Raw genomic sequence first — 22,123 nt, 5'->3', positions numbered from 1 at the left:
GGTGCTAGAAGTGCTTCTGGATTGACAGCACTGGAAAAGCAAGTCCTCTTGTGCACAACAGTTGTGGAAGAGGCTCTCTGGATGCAGAATAACAGGGCTGCATCTGTTCGAGCGCTGAAAATGGGTCAGTGCTTTGTATGTGCTGTAACCCCAATTAGATCCCTGCTCCGTGCGCTGGCACTAGAGGTCGAGGAGAACGGCAGGGTTTCTGGAAAACGGCCTGAAATACTGCGGAAAGGTTGGAAGGGAGGGTGATAACATGGGGTGAGGCTTTAATTACAGCCATGCCGGTTCCAGGCAGAGAGGAAACAATTTCCACTGGGTCCGTTCAGGCTGAACCTGGCCTTCTTCCCTCACAGCACAGATGTGTGGGCTCTATTAAAACAGAACAATTTTCAGTCAGATGAGGTGTAAAGGAGATGAAACCATCATTTTGGTCCCAACAGGGCTGTGAGCCTGTTGCTGACGAGATACAGTGAGGTCCTGTCTCTTAGAAAGCCCCACTTTTGCTGTTCCTCAGTGGCTATCACTTCTGGGCCCTGTTGGGAGGGCAATATTGGGAGTCTGGGGCTGCTACCCAGGATTAGGCCTCCCTAAAACAGAGGTCAAAAGACTCCAGGACATGCCTGGGAGGAGTTTTGGATGGATTCTGGAGCAAAAATCTTCCTTTACAGGAGAAAACACATCTCGGGTAGCTTCCTTGGAGGAGTCTAGGGCTGCTACCTGGGATCTCATGTCCCTAAAACAAAGGTTGGAAGAGACCAGGAGATGCCTGGGAGTAGCTCTGGGTGAATCCTGGAGGTGAGAGCTTTCATGAAAAGAGAAACAATATCTCTGGTAGCTGCCTTGGAGGAGTCCGGGCCTGCTACTTGAGATCTCGGGTCCCTAAAGCAGAGTCAGAAGATACCAGGAGATGCCTGGGTCAAGTCTCGGGTAGATCCTGGAGGTGACAGCTTTCCCCTGAAGATGATAAATATTTCAGGTGGCTTCCTTGATGGAGCCATCTACCTTTTGGTGGATAATATTTCTTTGATACTTGTTCCTGTTGCCTCCCTCTCTGCTCCACTGATATATGTGCAAGCTGTGACCTCTCTCAGACTAGAGGAAGGACTCTTTGGGGCAAAACACCATCTTGGCACAGGACCTTAGCACACCAAGCTACTGGCAGGGTCTCCCTGGAGGAACTGGGACAAAGAATTGTGGTCACACTGGTGCAATGAGCTGCTGAGCTTGCTCCCACCCTCCAAAGCTCATGCTTGTGAAGTCTTCCTCCTTCACATGTAGCCAACTACACTGAACTACTTTGACCTGTTCTACCACAGTGGGTGAAGAAAGACTGGAAGCATCTGCCCAACCAGCCCCTCAGAGGAGGTCTATTGCCAGCAGTAAACCAGGTTGACAACCCCAAGGATGAAGACTTCCCCATGTCTCTGGGACTTGTTCCAGCGTTGCACCACGCTCTGAGAGAAGATTTTTCCCATCCAAACCTCTGAGGGCCATTTCCCCTTGTGACAGTGTCTGTACCTCTTGGAAGAGTCTGATTTCCTCATCTTCATAACTGTGTCAGACAGCGTAGGCAGCAGTTAGATCATCTCATAGATTCTTCTCTGAGACTGAACAAGCCCAGCTTCCCCAGGCTTTCCTAGTAAGCCCTGTTCTCCAGGTGCCTCACCATCTTGGTTTGGTAGTTCTGCATTGAACCCCTTACACATCCTCCTTGAAGAGAGGCCCAAATCAGGGCACTGTGGTGCTGGTGCAACCTCACCAGTGTGGAGCAGAACAGGGAGAGCAACTTCCCTTGATCTGCTGGCGACACCCTCTTAACGCCACAGTTTGACTTACAGCAGCAGTGCCCCCTTGGCTCACTGACCCTCATGGCCTCCATAGCCCCAGGTCCTTCTTGGCAAGGTTGTTAGTGTGCTGAAGTAGTTTCAACTAGAATAAGGAGTTTTTACAATGCGCTGCAATCTTGCTCTTTGTTCTTTTGGCCAAAATGGTACTTAAAACCTTTACGATGTTCTTAGTTTCTTAACCCAGATGTGCAGAGCTTTGCTAAACGCTACTGAGCAGCTACTAGAGGTGGCTTAAGAGGTAGCAGAAACCTACAGATGAGCATAGCAAATGCTACCTGCAGTCCAGGCAGCAAGTTTGGGCTCCAACAGTGGATTCACTTACTTGTGTAAAACCAATCTGACCTAATTAAATTGTGGCAGTGATAGGGTTTAACTACATAAAGGTGGGGTTTTGGCCTTTAAACTTGTAAAGGCTTAAGGGACTATTCTGGAATTGAAACAGGCTTTAGAAAGACAAGGAAAAAATATGGCCCAGCATGTACTGCTGCAGGCTTTTAACCTTTTACTGTGAAGCTGAATATGCAGTGAGGCCCTTCCAGTGAAAGGGCTTTGTGCCTCTTAAATTTAAGTAAATATTTTTTTTAATTTATTGCTTCAGGCATTTCCCTTCTTGGTGTCTACACCTAATTGCATTATACTTCAAATCCCCAGTCTGCAAGTTATGTACTGCACCAGAAAGCTCACCATTGGTTAGTGAAGGATGTGGGAAATGCTGTAATTTGTGAACCTGGCTGTGTTCCCTCTGGAGCAGGACTATAAATGCAAGTCTGTGTAGCAAATTTTTTCTTCCTTAGTTGTGGAGAAGGCTCATCTGGTTCATAACTACCATGGAAACAGCATTTTAAACCAGTTATTTGCACATCAAGTGAAGACCTGACACTATCAGGGGGCCACTTGAAGGGACATCAGAGCAAAAACTTGTGTGTACTGAAGCTGAGCTAAGAAAGCTCTTGGTGATGGCATAAGCAAAGACTTCAGAGAAGCCCTCTTTTCTTTCTTCCCTTTTTTTTTACTAACAGCATGTCTGAATCCGTCCATATCCCTTTTGTCACGGCTCTTTGAACTCTTAAGCAGTACCTGAACATGGGTCATGTTTGTTTGAGACCAGAGATTTGCTCTCCAGATCCTAAGTGGGAGCATTCCTCCTGAATGGAATAGATGGGGCAGTTGCCAGACCAGAGTTTGTGGCTGATAAATGATGTTGGATTTGAGCGGTGGGGAAGAGGTTGAGTCTTTGACCTGCTTGCATGTAGCGTTTATGTCTGTTGTAACCAGAAACCCCCAGTAAAACTCCTGGGTGTTTGCATTGGCCAGTTCATTGAATGAGCTGATGAGTAGGGTTGAGGAAGGCTAATGGGACCATATTCAATCCGAGCACCACATTGTCAGATGTTGGGGAAGCCCAACATCTACTGTGTTCTGGGATCCTTTAATACAGTGAGGTCTGGAGTCTTCACTCAGGTGTGTTCTGAACCTGGTTGCTCCCCTTCAGCAGGACTCAGTCCTGAGATTAGTAAATCAGGATGGGCTTCATGCAGTCTTTGTGCTGTGGTGCCCAGGAGATCACAGCAGCCAGGTGCTGCTCCAGGGCTTGTGTTTCTGCTGGGTGTGTATGAGCAGTCCTGCTGCATCACCCACCCCATAACCATCTTGCCCTTGCTGTACCAGAGGATTTGCATGGAGATAGTTAGACCCAATCCAAATCAATCTAGTGATGTGTTTTTCCGAAAAATCCACTGGAAAAGGTTTTAATCCAGGTCAGGCTTGAACTCAGGAGTTGCAAGAAAGGATTTGGCTGCCCATCTCCTGGTGTGGTAGGGCCTGGGTGCCCTTCTGTATTTCTGGCCAGGGAAAGTAGTTGACAGAGTCTACCTTGTGTCTTGCTTGTAATGTGCTTTATTGACTCTTAACCCAATCTTAATAACTCTTGTCCAACTCCAGGACAGTTTCACTGGAAGTATATTCCTATTTAAATGTAAATTTGACACTTGAGACCCAACATTTAGGCACAAGGGACAGTGCTGCTGCTGTGAGTAACAGTCTGCTTTGCCTAGTACTCCTGATTAAAGCTTTCATTGCCAATTGGCTTTGTGAAAGTGATGAGGCAGGGTGCTGAGCTGAATCTGCCTTTGGAAATACAGGCTTGGAAAACTCGATAACTGAGAGCGGGGAGGATACCTGGATAAACAGAGGAGGGAACAAAAGTCAGCTTCAGCAAAAGGATGGAACCTACCTCTTTGCCTGTTGGTTGCAGAGGTAGTGGGGGAAGAGCACTGCGAGCCCAAAAGCTCAGGCAGGGCATGACCATGGGTTTCTCTGTTCCTAGAGCAGCGCTGTGACCCCTATGCTATAGGGACAATCTTTGGCTTCTGTGCTTTTGTGTGTTAAGTCTTGACAAGGTGGCAACTGTTCTGCATGTGCACGGAGAAACTGGGAATTCACTGGTGAGCGGTGGCCTAGAGGAACCAAACAAGCTGTTCTGGAGGTACATGCTTTTGAGATGTACCTGTAGGATGTCATCTATACCTCAGTACTACTATAACCCTGTTTCAGTCCTAGCTCTGATCCTCCAGAGCACCAGGACATTGCTGCTGCCTCTTGCCAAGGTTGGATCATAGACCCTTTGGATGGCCCGTCTCTTTCTTAGAGCTTTAAGGTAAATGGAAGGAGCAGGAGAAGGAAACCCACTGATCAGAAAAACCCTCCAGGCATCCTTCAGGCTGAGCAGACCAGCCCTGCAGTCAGTTGAAAATGAGAAGGTCAAAAGAATACCGTTCCTCTAGCCAGCCAGAGACCCGTTTTGGGGAGTCCTGAGCCCAATTCCTGACAGTCTCCACACTTGCTGAATTGGATCTTTTCTACAGCCCATTGGAATAAGAGACACCATCTCCGATAGATACAGGAGATGCAATTTCTTCCATCACTTTGTCCCTCTGCAAAGAGTTTGCACCTTGAGTATTTAGGATATACTTACATTTAAGGCAGAAATTGTTCCCTGTGAGGGGGGTGAGGCCCTGGCACAGGCTGCCCAGAGAAGCTGTGGCTGCCCCCTCCCTGGAAGGGTTCAAGGCCAGGTTGGACGGGGCTTTGGGCAACCTGGGCTGGTGGAAGGTGGCCCTGCCCGGGGCAGGGGGGTGGAACTGGATGATCTTTAAGGTCCCTTCCAACCCAAACTGGTCTGTGATTGTATGATATAGCACAGCTATGCACAACAACGTTAATTTTCTGTCCTTGATGCTATCTCTGTATTGTATTTATTAGACTATGAGCATGTGGGACAACACTGGATCTGTTTAAGCAAACACCACCACACATGGGTTACTTTTCTCTTGTTTGCGGGGAATATTTTTCAGGAAGCTCAAGCCCTGGTCCTGTACAGTAATTTTTTTCTCCCTGTGTAATGTTGTTGCTATGTTAGACATAATTGTCCAGTTCCTCTTTGCAGAATTAATTTCCCGTGAGGGATCAATGCACAAACACTGCGTTTTGTTTGACTTGTGCTTTTAGCTGCCTATCTCTTGTCTGTAGAGTGGGAACAGAACGACCCATTTTCTAAAGTTTTGTCTAATCCTAGTGAAGTTGCTATGGTGTTGAATCTCTTCTTAATCTGTATTTCACGCTTATCTTTCAGGTTTTTATATAACCGAATGGGTTATTGGAGTGATTGGTCCATTCCAATACTTGTAACAACCGCTGCTGGCTTTACATACATTACAGTGTTATTGGTGAGTAGAATAAAATGCCGTTTTCTAGAGGTTTGTGCATTTGTTTTAGGGCATGAACTTCTCAGTCCACCTACAACTTGAGCAATTTTCAGATGTGATTCCTCTCCCTCTTTTTGGCTTTAAGTTGTCTAAAATAAATGGAAAGTGAAAAATGCGTGGTCGTTGACCTCAGATGATCAAGAGCAAAGATCAAAGAGCATCAAAGATGATCAAAGAGCAAAAACTGCACCTGATACTGGTGGTGCAGTTGGCCTGAGGAGAAACACGGCTCTTGTTCTGCTTAGTGTGGCCCAGCTTCCACTTTGATGTATCTGCTAGTCACAAGTGCAAGTTGTTTCCCCTCCATCCCAAGGTGCTGGGACATGGTGTCCATTCAGGCAGCATGATGGTACCTGGCCCCACGTAGGCGCTGCTTCCTGCAGTCCTGGGCACTGCGTACCCATGGACCAGACTCTAAACTCCCTGCTTCTTAAAGGTGAAAGTCTTTCCCTCCACATCCTTGGCTTTGGAGAGGATCTGTTTGTACAACCAAGCTAGGTGGTGCCTGCTGGACCATCCCCATGTCAGCCCTGCTTTGTGCCCTGACCTGTTTGGTTATCTTTGTGGATGGTGGGGTGTTTCTGCATGTTCAAACGCTTAGAAGGTTGTGATGTGCCTGTGTCTGACTCTCTTGATTTCTTCCTCCCAGATACTAGCACTATGTCACATAGCTGTGGGACAGCAAATGAATCTGCACTGGCTTCACAAGGTAAATGGCTCTTCTCAGCTTGGAAGTAAGCAAGATCTCAGTAAAGCAGGACTCTAAGGAGCAGGTGGTCTATGTGGCACTCGCTGTCATGGGCTTTTTGGGAGGAGCGCAAATGTAGGTGTCTGTGGTGCATGTGTCCTCATCTCAGAGGACTGAGCAAATTGCACAGTAGAGGCAGCCAAAGCCTGGGGACGAAGACTTTGGGGTATATGTTGAGAAAAGGCCCATTTCTGGAGACCGAAAAACATTGGGTCATTAAAGCAGCCCGAGTTTAGCCTCGGCTCAGTGTGGTACTCTGTTACGAAGCTCTCTGGTGCTCCTTTCTGTGCTGAACCCAGTCCTGGAGGAGAGGCTGAGCAGGATGTGCTTGGAGGAACTGACTGGAAAAGCCTCAGGAGAGGATTTATGTGTTAAAACTGGGGAGGGAGGGGTGTGTGTGCAATGTGCAGGTTGTGGTTTGCTGAAACCCAAGGATGTCCTGATTTGTATGTAAAGCAGTTGAAGAATTGCTGTGAAATACAAGATGCAGATCTGGTGTTCAGAGCGCAGAAGGGGATAGGAAGGATATGTGGCAAGCTGCAGGGAGGGACGGTGCCAAAGAAAAGGGCTTGGCAGGATTCAGTTGTAATTGGCAATCTGCTAATAGGTAATTAAGGGACCAGTCCTGAATCTGCTGATACACAGCTCCTCTTGAAACTGGTTGCTCTGCATGTGACAAGGTCTTGCAGGATCAAAGCCTGAGCAGATGTACCACCCCTCAGGACAGGGGGAGCACAGATGTCCCCACCCTCTCTTTTTTTATTTATTTATTTTTTTTACTTCTAGAAACAATAAAAACTATGCTTCGTCGGGAGGAGGGGATGCAATGCAACGAGGGGGCAGGGACTGTCTGACTACTGCTGGAAAAGAAATTGTCGATTCTTAAGTCTAACATATGTTTCTTCATCGGGGAAATGGTATTTTTCAGACACGCTCCAGGTGGCTGGTGGGTTTGGATGAGTAAGTCCAGAAGAGGAATGTGTTGGTGGAGATCAGTTAGTTCTTGCCTACAGAAACCTACCCTTCCTTTCCTTCTTCCAAAAAAGTCCACCTTTCATTACAACTCAGATGTATTGCGCTCTTTCTTCCCTTTCCTACCCCTCCCTCAACTTTACAAGGAGGTTGTGATAAGAGACTGGAATAAATTAATATTCTTCTCTGCAACTGTGCTGAATTACCTTCAAATATAGATTAAAGCATCCAAGGAAGGCTGGTATGTGCAAACTGCACGATTCCATCCAATTTTCTCCCATAATCTTGCAAAAAGAGCTGAGGATTGTAAGTCAAGTTGGAGATGTGTAAGTGAGGGTAAGAAGCAATAAATTGGAGCTGATAGGAGGAGGACATGGTGGAATGGAGTTAATGCTTGTGTCCTGACACCTCTGTGCTGCACAGGGCGGTGACATCAAGGGGAATTAGGTCTGCATTGAAGAAATCTAGTTGACACAGTCTTCAGTTGCTGCTGAATTTGAAGTTGATATTTGGAGGGGTATAAAATGGATGAAAATACAATTCCTTGTTGTGTGCTGGTGTTACGCTCTGGCAGGTAGCCCAGAGGTCTCACCAAAGAATGGGGCAGCAGAATGACTACTGGGTGCAAGGCCCAGTGACAAAGGGCAGTTGTTCACATGCATTGCTTTGTCCTCTATTAGTTCAGAGTCCTTAGTAAGGAAGCCTCTTGAAATAGTGTAGCTTGTCACTATAGGTCACTGGGTAGGTGTCTTTTAAGGAAGCAAAGCCCATCCTTCCTTGGATGTGCAGAAATGGCTTTGTTAAGGTTAGCAGGTGGTTTGAGTGCAACCTCTTGGTTCAAGAGATCCTCTTCAACCTGGGGCAGCTGGATCACTTGGCCCCTTCTGCTCCCCCATGTGCTTTGTTCCTGTTTATTCAAAAGTTGGAGGCTCAGGGTAAGTCACTGCTGTCCTACGGACACATCTTGTGCTGTTGGCAAGTCTGTCTGTGGGCAACTAGGAGAGGAACAGCAGGTGGGAACTGAGGTTAAACTAGAAAGAGAAATCCTGTCATTATGTACAAAAATGATTTCTGTAAATGTTGGGAATATGGATTTTTACTTGCTTGACTTGGGTATTAAGTAAATCTGAAATCAGTGAAGATACCCTGCACATCCTAGATGATCGGTTCATTGCTATGTATCAGTTGGCCTTTTCTGTCCAAGTCTTTCACACAAATTTTTAGATTTAGACAGTATGTGAGATAGAGGAATAGAGCAGCAGCATCCTTTGAATCCATCAGGCATGCGGAACAGCAGAGATTGAGATACCAGACGGAGAGGCGGAGGATGTTGAATTATTTTTTTGATAGACAGCCCAGATTTTAGTCTTTAAAACTGGAGTTATTTCTATGGCAGTTTGTGACAGTTTGAACTTTTTACCTTCGAAATGGAGGTGATGTGTTCCTTTTTTGACTGCTTTGCTCAGACTTCTGAGTGCTTCCACGTGGAGAAGAGGGCCTCTGGGGGGAGGTGGCTGATGGACGGGGCCTTGGTCTGTAGTGTCAGTTCAGCCACTGTGTCATCCAGAGCCTCTTCTCGAGTCACAATATCTGTTACAACTGCTCTGTCAACATGGCTGGGATGCTGACTGCATGGTTGTTGCCATTTCAGACCCAGGAGAAGTCACATCCATGCACAAAGTTGTGCTTGAACCATCTCAAGATGAGTGCTTAGCGATGGGCACGCACAGCCTTGCTTGCACACGTGTTCATCCTTTATGAAGTGCAATGTTCGTTGTCTGTTGCGTGTGTTCAAGGTTCACGTCCGAACAGAAGTGTTGGACAGTCGAAGTGAGCAAAGTCCACCCTGGTGCATCACAAGCTGTTGCAGCAGGGCCAGGGGAGTCCAGGATCACCCCCTGAAGTTGGCTGGCAGAACCCAATCTCTATTTAAGCTGGTTTTGATCCAGTTTGTTGGCAAAGCAAATCACCTGATCTTTCCATACCACTGGCCACTGTGTGAAGAAAGTGAGAGATCATGCATGAGATGTGCTCTCTGGGACCACTCAGCCCAGTGTTGTATCTCCAGTGGTGGAAAAGGGGAGGTTATGCTGGGACAACACACGAGCCCAACCCCTTTCCCTGTGGGTCCTAAGTCTAGTTGGTTTAGGCCTTTTATTACGTACAAAAATTTTCTCTCTCCATTTCCCAATCTGTGACACTTACAGTGATAGGCTCCAGTATGTAAATACTCTCATATTTGTTGCAGATTGGCCTGATGACGACCTTGATAACTACCGTGGTGACCATGTCATCAATAGCACAGCTTTGGGACGATGAATGGGAGATGGTATTTATTTCACTGCAAGTAAGTTGTCTGCAAGGATGCTTCTCTGGGTGGGGAAGGGGCCAGTACAGCTACACGTCATGAACTTTGTGTCTTCCTACTATATAAAACCCCATCTTGATGTTTGTCACTCCCAATATTGAAATCTTGGCAATGAGAATATTTGCAGCAAAATCCCCATGTGGAGTTCAAGGCCGCTAAATTGCTTTGCCTCTATCTCCTGAGCTCTTTGCTTTAAACTCACCAGGACTTGGCTGCAGCGTTTGAGGTGGAAAAAACTGAGGCCGGGTGTGACTCATAGTTGCTGGAGGGAGAGGGCAATTCCTCCTCTTCGTTTGGCTAGCAGTGCTCTGGTTTTTAGTGTCCAGGCCTGCAGCATCATGCTCTTCCCAGTCCTATGGGAGTACTCTGGGTTTGGCTTTACATTGCAGATAAATTTTTATATATCTAAAAAAGAACACAACTTTCTGTGTTCTAGTCCTCTTTTAAGAAATAGTATGCTGCAGAGCTATATAAGTATTAGAGGAAAATAGTTACAAACTGTTCATTTCTTGATAGACCTACTCTCTATTCCTTTTTTACTTCTTCCTCAAAAAGGGGTCCAAAAAGTATTTTGCCCATGAAAGGCTTGAGAGGTTTTACTGGTGATCACTGCGCACTCCCAAATATACACAAACACATGGGGGGGGAAAAAATAGCATTCACACAAGTGACTAACATTTCTCAGAAGTGCTTCCCTTTTCTTGTTTTTTAAAGATTCAAGACAGGCAATTGGAGAACAGAAGCATGAGTCAGAGGATCCATCTCCAACTTTCTCTCCTGGTGACACACAGTCCAGTGTGCTCACAGAATCACAGACTGGTTTGGGTTGGAAGGAACCTTTAAAGGTCATTTAGTCCAAACTCCCTGCAATGAGCAGGAACATCAACTAGATCAGGTTGCTCAAAGCCCCGTCCAACCTGGCCTTGAATGTTTCCAGGGATGGGGCATCTACCACCTCTCTAGGGACCTGTGCCAGTGGTTCACCACCCTCATTGTAAAAAAAATTCTTCCTTATAGCTAGTATAAATCTTCCCACTTTTAGTTTAAAACCATTACCCCTTGTCTTATTGCTACAGGCCCCACTAAAACGTCTGCCCCATCTTTCTTATAACCGCTCTTTACTGGGAGGCCGCTCTAAGGTCTCCCCGGAGCCTTCTCTTCTCCAGCTGAACCCCCCAACTCTCCCAGCCTGTCCTCACAGGGGGGGCTCCAGCCCCCTGAACATCTCCGTGGCCTCCTCTGGCTCTGCTGGAGCAGGTCCGTGTCCTTCTGCTGCTGGTACCCCCAGAGCTGGACCCAGCCCTGCAGGGGGGTCTCCCAGAGCGGAGCAGAGGGGGAGAATTCCCCCCGGCCCTGCTGCCCACCCTGCTCTGGGTGCAGCCCAGCACACGGGGCCTTTCTGGGCTGTGAACACACACTGTTTGCTCATGTCGAGTTTTTCACCCACCAGTACTCCTACATCCTTCTCCTTGGGGCTGCTCTCCAGCCACTCCTCACCCAGCCTGTATAGATAGCAGGAGTTGCCCCAACCCGTGTGCAGGACTTTGCATTTGCCCTTATTGAACCTGATGAGGTTCATGTGGGCCCACTTCTTGAGCTTGTCCAGGTCCCTCTGGAGAGCATCTTGTCCCTCAGGTATGTTGGCCACACCACTCAGCTTGGTGTCATCTTCAAACTTGCTGAAGGTGCACTTGATCCCACTATGTCATTGATGAAGAAACTCAACAGTACCGGTCCCAATACAGACCCCTGAGGGACACCACTCATCACTGATCTCCATCTGGGCACTGAGCCATTGACCAGTGTTCAACTGGACTACAAGAACTTTAAAATTTAGTGGCACCAAGACCCTTACTTGAATTTTCATGGTGTCTAAGGAGGCCTTTTCCAAATCTCTGTGTTTTTAGGTGAGCTCTTCCCCAAAAAGGAGTTTAGAGCTTTCCTGCTTTGCCTTCATAGTGACCTAACTGCCAAAGGCAACAGTAGGGTTTGGAAGAAGAGATGGTCAAACCAGATACAGGAGCCTGATGTAGGAATGATGTGAAATCCAACTGGAAACAGACTGATCTGATGCACTGTGGACCCTGCAAGACCAATGAATTTGCAAGGTGTTGGGGTATCTGTAATTTTTTTTTCTCTTCTGTTCTTGTGTCCTGCAGGCTACAGCCCCTTTCTTGCACATAGGAGCACTTGCGGCGGTCACGGCCCTGTCGTGGTTGATAGCGGGGCAATTTGCACGAATGGAGAAAGCCAGTGAGTACCACTTGTCCTTTCATGGTGGTCAGGGTCTGGTGGGAGGCTGGTGGGGTATGGGCTCTCCCATTGGGAACCAGTTGGCAGGAGGCAGTGCTGGTTCCTTCCCTGGGCTCAGCAGCCTCCAGCTCAGCACAGTGGGGAGGTGGAAGCTCTCCTAGAGTAACCTGATTGAAACTGGAGTGGGTGAATCTGGTCTGGGGTTGCATCCAGATCCCACGGCTGCTGCTTTGTGGTTGGAAGCACAAAGGGGTTGAAGGTGAAAGGGCAGTTTTTAATGATGCAATGAATGGAAGCATCCAGATTTTAATTAGTCTGCTTTAGAAAACATAAACGCATCCTCTGCAGCTGCCATGCAGTGTTATTCTTCAGATCTTACAAGCCCTTCTGCCTTCCCCCATCTCCTTGGCTCTTGTTCACCTGCATTTCTAGGTGCATTTGGCCTCTGAAAGCCTTCATGGACTTGTTGCTTGTGATGCAGTAGCTCTGAGGGCTCACTCGGTAGAGATCTGGTCCTCTGATGGGTAGGTGCTTCCTTAAATGCTCATGGAGACATGGTCTAAGGGAGCAGACTGGGGGAAGACACACTGAACCCAGCTGCTGTTGTTGATGGTTCTGTCCAGGGAAATAAGCTCTTCTGTGCCTCTCCCCTGTCCCACCTCGTTGCCAGGGCTCTCCCAAGTCTAAGCTGTTCCTCCAGGTTTTCTTGTGAAATAATTTGATCCTCCTGTGTCCTCAGAAGTGTTTTTCTTCAGGGCGTCCATGGATGTTCTCAGACACTTGTGCCAGCTCCAGAAAAATTATTTTAATTGGTATTTAACCTGCAGCAAAATATAAGCCCTGGAAGGATTTGGCAGCACTTGCAAAAGACTTCCAAGAAGTGGGAGTCGAGAATGAGGAAACTGTGTCTGAAGATGGAAAGACTTTGATATCCAGAGAGGCCTTTTAAAGAAAGAATTGCTCGGCCTTAACTCATAAATATGCCAATAAAGCTGTACCTGGCTCTTCTTAAATATGTTTTAGCATGTAATTAGGCTGCCAGTTGAGGGAGGATTTGTGGTTACTCCTACAGCAGAGACTGCATGTGCTCCTTCTGAATTCCTCATACTTCTCTTGCAGCTGAGCTCCCTGAAAATGGCTTTTTTTGTTTGTTTTTAATAAGCCGTGAAGCTGTTCTCCTTTTCTGCTTTTTTTGTTTGTTTTTAAGGAAAAACATTCATCTCCTCTGTACCATTGGATCTTAATTATTTCAGGGTCATTTTTCTTGTGAAAGATAACTTACCTGCAGGAGTTTACAGACTTTTTGGTACAGATGTGTTCGATGTGGTGGCGTTAAAAATGGAAGAGAAGAACTGAGATGTGTATGAGAACCTACAGTTGCATGTAATGGGAAAAGAAGATTTCACACTAATAATAATCTTTTAGAAATAACGGGTGCAGCTGCAGTCGTCAGTGCAACAATCTGTTCTTGTCTTTTTGAGGCATGTGACAGCCTTCAGCAACTGGCTTTTTTTACTGAGCAAATTTACACTTTATTTTTTTTTGTTCCCCCTATACTACTTTTTTCTGAAGCTGGAGAATAGAAGTTTCTTGAATAGCTACAGTATTTTAAAAGGTGGTAGCTTGTTTCTGAAGCTTGCTTCTGAGGTCAGATAGAAAACATTGGACTAAAGGCAGCCCTGAGTAACAAAGAGCAGTGTGAAAAACATGTTCTTCCAGGAGCCCAAACTAGGTGGTTGGTGTGGTTGCTAAGAGCAGGAGGAATGGAGGAGGGAGCTGGCATCTAAACGTTGTCGTTTGTGTTGTGATGTTGTTAAAAGTGGGGGATTTGTCTGTCCTGCTTGCTTGGCTTGGGTGGTCACCAGGAGAGCTTCTTCCATACAGACCATCCAACCTCAAATTGAACAGTATGTACGAACTGTGCTTGTATTTCACGCATTTCACTTTGGGGTTTTGGTCTCAGTTCTCACATATGCATGGGTGAGGTCTTCAGCTCCATTTGAACATGGTCTGTGTCCCATGCTGGGGCATCCTTTCCTTGTGGATGCAGTCCAATGATAACAATATTTGGAAGCCCATGCATTTCACGTGGTGCTTGCCTTTAATCTGAGCTGTTTAATCCCTGAACTGCAGGACCAGGAAGGGACCAGATTCTTTGCACAGCCTGAGACTTGGCTGACAGGCTGATTTTTTTCAAAGCCTGGTTGGTGTGTGATGTTCCTGGGGTGAGCAAGAACTGGGTCAGGATCATGTCCTGTGTCCATCTGGAGGTTTTGATGCTGGTAACGCACAACTCCAGGGCACCGTATCTTTATGGTGCAGGGCACAGCATGAACTCACTTAGCAAGGTGCCATTCAGTTCCTTGAATGCTCTGCGGGTGATTGACACCTCTTCCAGAGAGGAGGAAAAATTAGCTGGCAAAGTTACTAGTGTTACTTTCTGGCTTGTAGGAATGTGTTTCAATGAAGCTATTAGATGCTGGAAGCAAAAAGCAGTTTGTGTGTGGAACCAGATCAGTTGTGGTCAGGACCAAAGCTGGGCTGTTCTGTCCTTCCCCTAAAAAGTAAGCCCACCTTCTCCATCTTGCGTCCATGGCAAATATTTATTTTAAAGGTTTTTTTTTTGAGGTTCTCCCTTGAGTTCCAAAGCCTTAGTGAGTCTGAAAAATAAATAAATAATAATAATAAAGAAAGAAGTCTTATGCATTAATATCTGTGGCTTCAAGTGACTCCAAATAGCTCAAGAATTCAAAGGTGCCTCTTGTTCTTGTAAGGAATATCTGCTTGTTGGGAACAAGGGGTGTTTCTTTTGCGCTGTCAGCACCTTTGAAAGATTCTCAGATGTTTTGGACCTTGTGAGAAGTCACTGGTAGTCGGAGGTGGGCAGCTGAGGCATGGTGTGGGAGGCAGCACTGGACCCAAGCACTGCAGCCAGCACCCTCTTTGCTGCATTTGCCAGTCCTGTAATATTGCTGCTTGCAGAGACCCCGGGGAGTGCAGCACCATCACAACCCAAGGACTTACTTGAACATGTCCAACTTAATCAGTAAAAAATTATAAGTTAACTCAGTCCTGGCTGGCACAAATCCTAATGCAGAAGCAGTTAAAGTGGTGTTACCCTGCCTGAAATGGGTGGTGTTGGTGAACTACCAATGTTAAACACAAGTGATGTAAACCCAAGTGATATTAAATGTACTGACATTGTGTCATGACTTGTTTGTAGATATGTTTAACTGATGATCTATTTCTGCTGTCGGGCAGGGCAAAATTTGGTGCTGTCCCACCCAAAGGTCTGGAAATCAGAAGTGTTTTGGGCCACGTTAATAGGATTTTAAGCAATTTGCCTAACTTTTTTTTCCCTAATAAAAAAAAAAAAAAAAAAAAATGAAGTGAAAACCTCCCTCAGGACCTGATTAGCTCAGAGTTTTTAAGAAATACAATATATTTTTCCCTAAACACAGAGCTCTGCCGTTGTACTAGGGGCAATGGCTGTAGATCAGTGACTCCTCTGGAGAAAGATGAAGGTGTCTTGACTTTGCTCCCATGGTATGAGGTGGTCAGGATCAACGTTTTCACCATCTCTTTCTCTCTTTTTCCACCTCAGCTTCTCAGATGCTGATGTTTACTGCATACCTCGCAGTTGTAGTTGCACTTTACCTCGTTCCCCTCACCATCTCGTCTCCTTGCATAATGGAGAAGAAGGCTCTAGGACCAAAGCCAGCCATTATAGGTCACCGTGGAGCACCGATGGTGAGTAGTCTTACATTATTAGTACTGTGTTGTCTGGCTCTTCTGCCTGTGTAAAGGATGGTACCAGATCTGATGGTCTCCAGGCTGCTCTCCAGAGAATATATATATGACAAGTGTAGCTTTGAGGCACCCCTCCTGGCTAGAATTACTGTGGTCATAAAATCAGTACATGAACCCTGAGTCAAGTCACACCCCAGATGGTCTAGATGCCTTACAAACAAGAGGGCAATCCTTGCCTTGCTCACGGTGGTTTGTGCCATTGCATTTTTTCTGGCTGTTCGTTCTGCTAGCTTTCGCTCTTCAGTCTTGGCCCCTGAGCTGCAGCAGTAGAAGCTTGTGATATTTTCTTTCTTTAGAGTTTGAAGCCCAGTCTTCGTGCCTTTTGCAGGACCTCACTAGCAGTGGTTAAACTCAGCTCACAGCAAGATGCCTTGACTATGTGGCAATCTGGAAAAACAAACAGCTGTGTTGACCCTATGTGACGGCACAATACTATTGCATTGCAGATCATCATGAGACTGGGTGAGGTGATGAAACATCCCTGTCATCTGCCTCTGGGTAGACCTTGAAATCATAATCATCTAGTCCTTTCTTCTCCAAGGTTTCTGGACATGTCCAGGCTAAAGATGGAGCATGCTGCCTTGGGCACAGCCCTGGGCCGTGGTGTTTGGACATACTGGCCTGGGTCTCTGGTTTGGGTGCTTCTGTGCATAGTTGCAGAGTTGTGCCTCCACCTCTCTCTGCTGGTTGATTGACTTCAGACAAGATAAAGTACTGCAGTGTAGGCACTGGACTTGTGAATGTATTACTTTTTTAAGGCATGCAACCAACTTTTGTTTTGCTGACATTCAAAGCAGAAAAGCATATTTGTATAGGCTGTCAGAATGTATTTGGCAGGTTGGGGCATGCTTGAGCTCCTTTCCAAGTCTAAGAGTGTGCACGAGGGGAGTTTGTTAGGTGAGAGAAACACCTGTCATGACCCCAAAGTGTTTTATTTTAGTTCTTTTTATTTTTAATGATTTCTTTCTTTAAGCAGTCTCTTGAAATTTCAGCTTAATTTGTGTCACTTTTAACTATGTTGCCTCTGTGGGTGATGGAATGAAGTTCTGGGCATGATAAATGTGTTTTCATGTCCTACTGAGTTGGTACCACCAACGAAGGCCAGAAGAAGCCAAGTGAGATCCTGTGCTCTGCATGCTTTCTGCATGGCAGAAAACCACAAAACCTGTTAGGAGATTTTCTTCCTGTGGGGTTTCCAGGCCTGTGTGCCCCCCCCATAGCCTTCTAAAGAAACTAAACAGCAGACAACTTCCTTCTGTCTTCCAGATAGTTTACATAAACCTTATCTGGAGCAAATCTCCCAGCACTGACTCGGCCCTTTGCTTTGCTTCGTGTTCTTCCTTGGATCCAGCCAACACTCTTTGCAGTGTGGAATAAACCTATCTGGGAAGATGCTGCTTTCATCTTAGTGTGGGTTGCAAAGGGTGGCTAAGAGCAGTGGAGGAAGATACTCAGTACTGCCTGTGGAACTGTGGCCCACTCAGGTGTTGTTCAGGATGGTACATCCCTCCCCTTCACCATTCCCCAATACACAGAGCTGGTGGTCTGTTAGCAGCAGATGGTTTGCTCTGAAGCCCACAAGAAGCAAGATCAGACACTAGCAAACCTTGTTCCAACCTCCATACAGTAGTCTGCATGTCCCATGATGTGTTGGCAGGAGGTTTATCCAACTGCTTTGCCTTTGCTGTATGTGTAGTGAGTGTCCTCTGACTGTGCCCTTGAATGGAGGAGCTGAGACAGGATAAGAAAGATGAGGACCAGAGAGAGGTGATCAAAAAACCTTGTTCTGTACTTCTGCCTAGCACAGCTTTTTGCTATATCAAATGTCACCTTAAGTTTGAAGAACTCCACCTACAGTGCAAGTCCTCAGGTTCTACTAAGTGATATCTGCTTGGAAAGAAGTGACTTGAAAGCTTTGCCAGAAGACATTTCTGTTAATAGGATCTTGTTTTCACAGGGCTTCTTACTACACTTTTGCCACTGAGCCCAAGTGTATGTGGTTTATCTTGGAGAAATGGCCAAACAGAGCTAGAGAAGAGGAAACAGCCCAGAGAACAGTCTGGAGATGGGGCTGTAGGACACAGACATCCTCCCCTGGGCAATGTCAAGATCAAAAGTCTGCAGAGCCTGGGAGTTTGGGACCTGAGGTGAAAGTAGATCTAGTGGGCGTTGAGATGATAAAGTGATGCAATGTTTGCCTTCAAATCTCCTGAAGCAAGACAAATGGGATTTGCTGTGCAGATAAAAATGCTCTCTGATAGCTGGTTACTTCACCTGTCTGGTAGGACTTGGTCTATCATACTGCATTTGCACATCCAATGCTTGTAGACTAGAAGGACACAAATACAACTGAGTGCTCTTCTCAGACAAAAAAAAAAAAAAAAAAGAGCGAAGGGGATCTGTGGGATGGCTGAAGACACTTGTTCTGAAATAAAGGGTTTGCTGGGGATATGGCACGTAGGACAAAAAGTGGTGAAATGGAGAGTTTCCCAGGAAAGCTGCAGATGTGTGCGCTTCCTGAGGGATACAGTACTTGGCAAACTGATCCATCAGCACATGCAGCCAGTCCCTCACACAGGGGCAATGATCTTCCTTTGTGGTCTGGAGTCTGCTTCCCTCTATGCATGCACATGCCCTGTCTCTTCTCTTGTCCCTTTAGGATTTTGAAGAGCAACATTCATAGAGTCTGTGTGAATGCGACTCAGCTGTTACCCTTGTTCTGTGGAGGGAAAATGCGAGGAACGAAGGCCATATGGCTCATATAACTTGTCTTGGAAAAAATGGAAGAGGGCAAAAGTCCTCACGTTTTAATTAGCAAGAGAAAATCCCAAACCATCCTGGCATCTGTACCTAGATGAAGTGTGGCTTTTTGCAGTGCAGCAGAGCTACTGGTTCCACACTGGCTGACCGTTTGTAGTGGTAGTGCTCCTTGAAGCAATGTAACTTTGGTATCATTGTGTTCCCCGTGAGCTTTAATTCACTGCTAGAAAGGTTCTTCTGCAGGACTCCTTCTACCTTCCCTTGCCTTAAACATCATCCAGCCATGCCCACTTTTCACTGTGCTAAATGTCCGTTCCCATCAGGGTGCCATCTCAAACCCCTTTCTCTTAGCAGGTGTTCAGTTAATCAGAGTCCTTTCAAAGGCTCTTTTAAAATTAATTATTCACCCTCTAGATCTGTTTCTGTCCTGGACTCCTATCAGAAGAGCATCAGGGTTATGGTAGCAATGTGCTGGGAACTGAGGGTTTTAACCCTCGCTTGATGGCTGTTGGTTTGAAAGGGTCTTGTTCTGTAGGGTACACCTCAAAACACAAGATGGGGTTCTCCATAATTAATGTTTTCAGATGGTTTTATGAGTAGGTGTCTGCTGTCTTTTTCCATCTTTTTTTATTCTTCTCACAGAAATCTACTTGCACTTTGTCTTCAATGGCAATAGACTTGTCTGGTACATTTACCACCACAGCAAGATGACACTTATCCTAAGGATAAGCCAAAACAAGGGTAGAAGGTAAAAGCTGGGACCAAATCTGAGATGCAAATGAGGAACTTCATCAAGTAGGACATCAACTTCCACTCCTCTTTGCACCTTTAAAGTCTTCTTCCAAATGTCTTTCCTCACACGGTGCTTCAGCTTGAGGCAGGTTGTCTTTGCTTTTGGGATCAGAAGAAGGTGCTGCCCATAACCCTACTTGCTTTTAGGTTGCTAGTCCTACGTACACATTCCTTATAAAAATGATTAGGTTTATGGTGATCTCTGACCTCAAATTGTAGGTAAATCACCCAAAGGATTAATAATAGCATGGACTTATCCTAGCAAGAGCTTTATCTGTCTCCTTGGAAACCTTCATGAACCCTGGAAACTCACCTCCCATCACTGGCACCAAAAAGGCAGCGGTTGGTCTCAAAACAATCAGACTAAACCTGTGGAAACCATGCAAGCATGTCGGAGGCAAAAACCACTCTTGATTTCAGAGCCGGAGGCTACAAATAGCATAGAAATGAGTGCTTTTGGCAAACCACCCGTACAGCTGGTTGTCGGCGTGTCTGAACAGGACGGAGACTGTGCCGCAGCAGCTGCCCGTGTGCCTCGGAGCGTGAGGGGCTCGTGCTGTGGAGCTCCTTCCTGCACGGCAGATGATGTCCCATCTCCTCACCTGAGCCCAGGCACTGTGCCGGGAGGAGTGTTTTTCGGCGATGCTGACTCATTGGCTTTTGCACAACTCCGGAGTGGAAAAGTACCCGTTGCTGGGACAAAGTAACTTGGTGGGCAGCCAACGTTGAGTTGTGCTTAGGATTTACCTGTTGGGTTACTGCATGACAATGTTTTGCCTCGACAGGGAGGGTGTCATTTTGTTCTAGGGAAAATTCCAGCAAATGTGGCCTTGCATGTGTGGAATTTGTTTTCTTTTTTTTTGACGCCTGAAGATGCCTCCAGTGTATGCTGGTGTTCTCACAGAGATGCTGTTTTGCCATCTTGTGGTGCCAACTACCAGTAGAAACTGTCATGAAGATTTTTGGTTGTGACTGGTTATTAGCTTTCAGCTAATGAATTAAAACTAGTGATTTCTTTCTATTATTTTGGTTAGTTTTGTTGTCTTGGTGGTTTATTTGAGGGCCTTTATTTCATCTTATCTTGAGTACCAAAACTTTGCCACCACCTATTTGGGATGGCTTTATTTTTTTAAGGGCTCTGAAGTGCTTTGGTTTGTACTGCTTGTGCTGCTGAAATCAAGAAGCATTTGGTTTGCTGTACATCTTATGTAAACCCACCTATTAAAAATAGGGCCAGTCAACCTGCCTGCTGGTCCGATCGATAGTAACAGTCACAATTAGCATCTTCTGTTAGACCTGGAGAAAGGCTTGTGTTCATTGAAATAAATCTATGTAAGGTTAGGTAGCCTTTCATTAAATCAAGCTTCAGCTTTTTTTTGTGTGCAGTACAATAATGAGGTCTCATCTGCTGTATCTAGGTATTAAATTTCTAATGGCTTTTTGCTTATGAGTTTATCCTGTTGTCCAAAGCAATCCTTTTTTTTTTCTCTCTCTTTCCATTTTGTGTTTTTTCCCTTTCAGTCTAGTTGAGCAGTGCTGGATACGTATGCTCTCTAAAATACCTAGAATTCCTAGGGATTAAAGATTTATTTTATTTTATTTTTTTAAACAGTATTGTTATTGCCCCATAGTGACCTGGCATGATGGGATACTAATGCTGAAATCAATGTACTGGCAGATCCCACACCTGAGTCCCATACAGGGAACTTCCAAAAGACATCTTTTTACAGGAAGGAAAATACCATTTTTCAGGTATTGTCCTAATCATGCCTTGTGTTTTTAGTCTGATTATTGGTTCACGAGGAGACTGTTACTGAAAAGGAGAGCTAAGGGAGAGAAAACTTAAAAAAAAAAATTTAAACGATGGTTGTGTTTCTAAACAGATGAGAAAATATCCTTAAAGTCTGTCGATGAAGCAAAGATCAAATCCTTTAGTGCAGCTCGGCACACAGTGCTACAGGTGTGCAGTGACTTCAGTTACACTTTGGAGCAGATTTGGTTCTCCTGTGCAAGCTTCTGCGTTAGCCTCCCCAACATGAAAATGATACAGTGACTTTTATTTTTTTTAAAGGCTTGACAAGGTGGCTAATTAGGGGAAAAATGCAGTGTAGTGATGTCCATCTGTAACAAGGCTATGCTGCTGTAACTAGCACGCTTTCATAACCTTCATTGAGAAGGTCCAGAGTTCTTGACTCCATTTGAAAGCATTTGCGCTTGACTTCTGAGCACAAAAATAGTCAAAATAAGTTCATCCATGGGCAATTTTCTAGAATTACTTGCTGCTTCTCTGTAGTAGGAAGCAGTGAATAGTAGCCTGATCTTTGCAAGGGATGAGCCTATCAAACCAAGTGTGGAATAGGAATAGCTTCTAGAAACCCCGGACAGGGTCTGTCTGTGGCTTTCAGTGGATGTTGTCAAGGTGTATTTAGGGCAGAGGTTTTGGAGTGAAATCATTGCTTTGTGCCCCAGGGCTTCCTTTACTTCAGCGCTGGCTTCTTAAGAAATTAATTGTGTCCTGTTGCACTGGATCACTGCAGCCTGGATTTGGGTTTTAGACATAACATGCCTGAATGTATTGTGTAAAGGAGGAAAAACCATCAGAGAAACTGGAGGGAGACAGAAAAGCACAAGCAGAAGGATTATGCATTTATTTAGCTACTGCAGTTGTGCTGTAAAACATTTAAAAGAAAAAAAATAGCATTAATCTCAGCCAGTAATTCCTGTACCTCTACCCTAAACATGCTGAATTTGGGTCTTCGGCTCCCTTTTTCTTAGCGGGAGACAGAGACAGGCAGGGGTGATG

General features: G+C 45.7%; 1 protein-coding gene across 2 annotated transcripts in view; it reads left to right on the top strand.

Annotated features, from left to right (window-relative positions):
• The window catches only part of GDPD5 (glycerophosphodiester phosphodiesterase domain containing 5), a 177,748-nt gene that overhangs the window by 125,386 nt on the left and 30,239 nt on the right, over positions 1 to 22,123 (top strand). For both annotated transcript variants that reach the window (XM_074918819.1, XM_074918808.1), the window contains exons 4-8: positions 5,485 to 5,578; positions 6,267 to 6,326; positions 9,586 to 9,684; positions 11,865 to 11,958; positions 15,563 to 15,708. In XM_074918819.1, coding sequence (XP_074774920.1) covers positions 5,485 to 5,578; positions 6,267 to 6,326; positions 9,586 to 9,684; positions 11,865 to 11,958; positions 15,563 to 15,708 — 493 coding nt within the window. The remainder of the gene's footprint in view (positions 1 to 5,484; positions 5,579 to 6,266; positions 6,327 to 9,585; positions 9,685 to 11,864; positions 11,959 to 15,562; positions 15,709 to 22,123) is intronic.

Source organism: Athene noctua, chromosome 1 (assembly GCF_965140245.1).
Source record: "Athene noctua chromosome 1, bAthNoc1.hap1.1, whole genome shotgun sequence".
In the NCBI taxonomy this organism is placed as follows: Eukaryota; Metazoa; Chordata; class Aves; order Strigiformes; family Strigidae; genus Athene; species Athene noctua.
The sequence above is the reverse complement of the archived record's forward strand: the minus strand, read 5'-3'. Positions and strand labels throughout refer to the sequence as shown.